The sequence below is a fragment of the Plasmopara halstedii genome (assembly GCF_900000015.1).
Source record: "Plasmopara halstedii genome assembly, contig: Scaffold_2, whole genome shotgun sequence".
Classification (NCBI taxonomy): domain Eukaryota; phylum Oomycota; class Peronosporomycetes; order Peronosporales; family Peronosporaceae; genus Plasmopara; species Plasmopara halstedii.
In genome coordinates this window covers 1-620 of record NW_020186924.1, presented here as the reverse complement: position 1 = coordinate 620, position 620 = coordinate 1, and the positions used below count along the sequence as shown (strand labels likewise).

At 50.8% G+C, this 620-nt stretch overlaps 1 protein-coding gene across 1 annotated transcript; it reads right to left on the bottom strand.

Annotated features, from left to right (window-relative positions):
• Nucleotides 1–68: 68 nt before the first annotated feature.
• PHALS_06503 (uncharacterized protein) lies at nt 69–426 on the bottom strand (the record flags this gene model as incomplete). Its single annotated transcript, XM_024715666.1, has 1 exon — nt 69–426. A coding segment is annotated over one exon (358 nt), but the record flags the coding sequence as incomplete, so codon positions are not given.
• Between the last annotated feature and the right edge of the window lie 194 nt (nt 427–620).

Here is a 620-nt window from a genome sequence, read left to right as displayed (position 1 = left end):
CGGTGCGGGGCTTGGGTCTCTCCCTCGTTGATCGAAGTTCTTCTTTGCAGCAATAGCCATGGCCGTACGGTGCTCTCTACGAGCTTGTTTCGCAGCCTTTGCATCGTCCCCTTGCTGTCTACTTGGAGCCGCGTAAACCGAATCCTCCTGATACTCTTCTGGCACGTATGGGCGGATCTTGTTGTATAGGTCCGCCATTTTCTCGGCGTTGGGTGGCGGAGGGCTTAACTTTTCCACAAAATGGTCCATCATGCGATTCACTTTGACGCTGTCTGTCAATACATCGTCGATTTTCCGTCGTAGATCCTGCTCAACTGGTTCGTCGTCCGGGCCCTTCCTACATTCAACTACACCAGGCTTGCCTTCTTCCATGCTAAATAGTTGGTACTGCTGGACACCGACCAACGTTTTATACAGCTCACTCATTATAGGTTTGTAGCTCTTGAAGAAAGAATCTTCTCGGGAAATGCGCACAGTGGTGTTGGACGTAGCTGAGTCTTTGACAGCGGCAATAATTTGATCCATCGTCCAGCAGTCAGACCTCCCCACGTGCTTTCGAATGTGGCCGAATCCACGGTCACAAGAGTTCTTCGTGTGCCCCTTGACGAAAAACTTGTAGT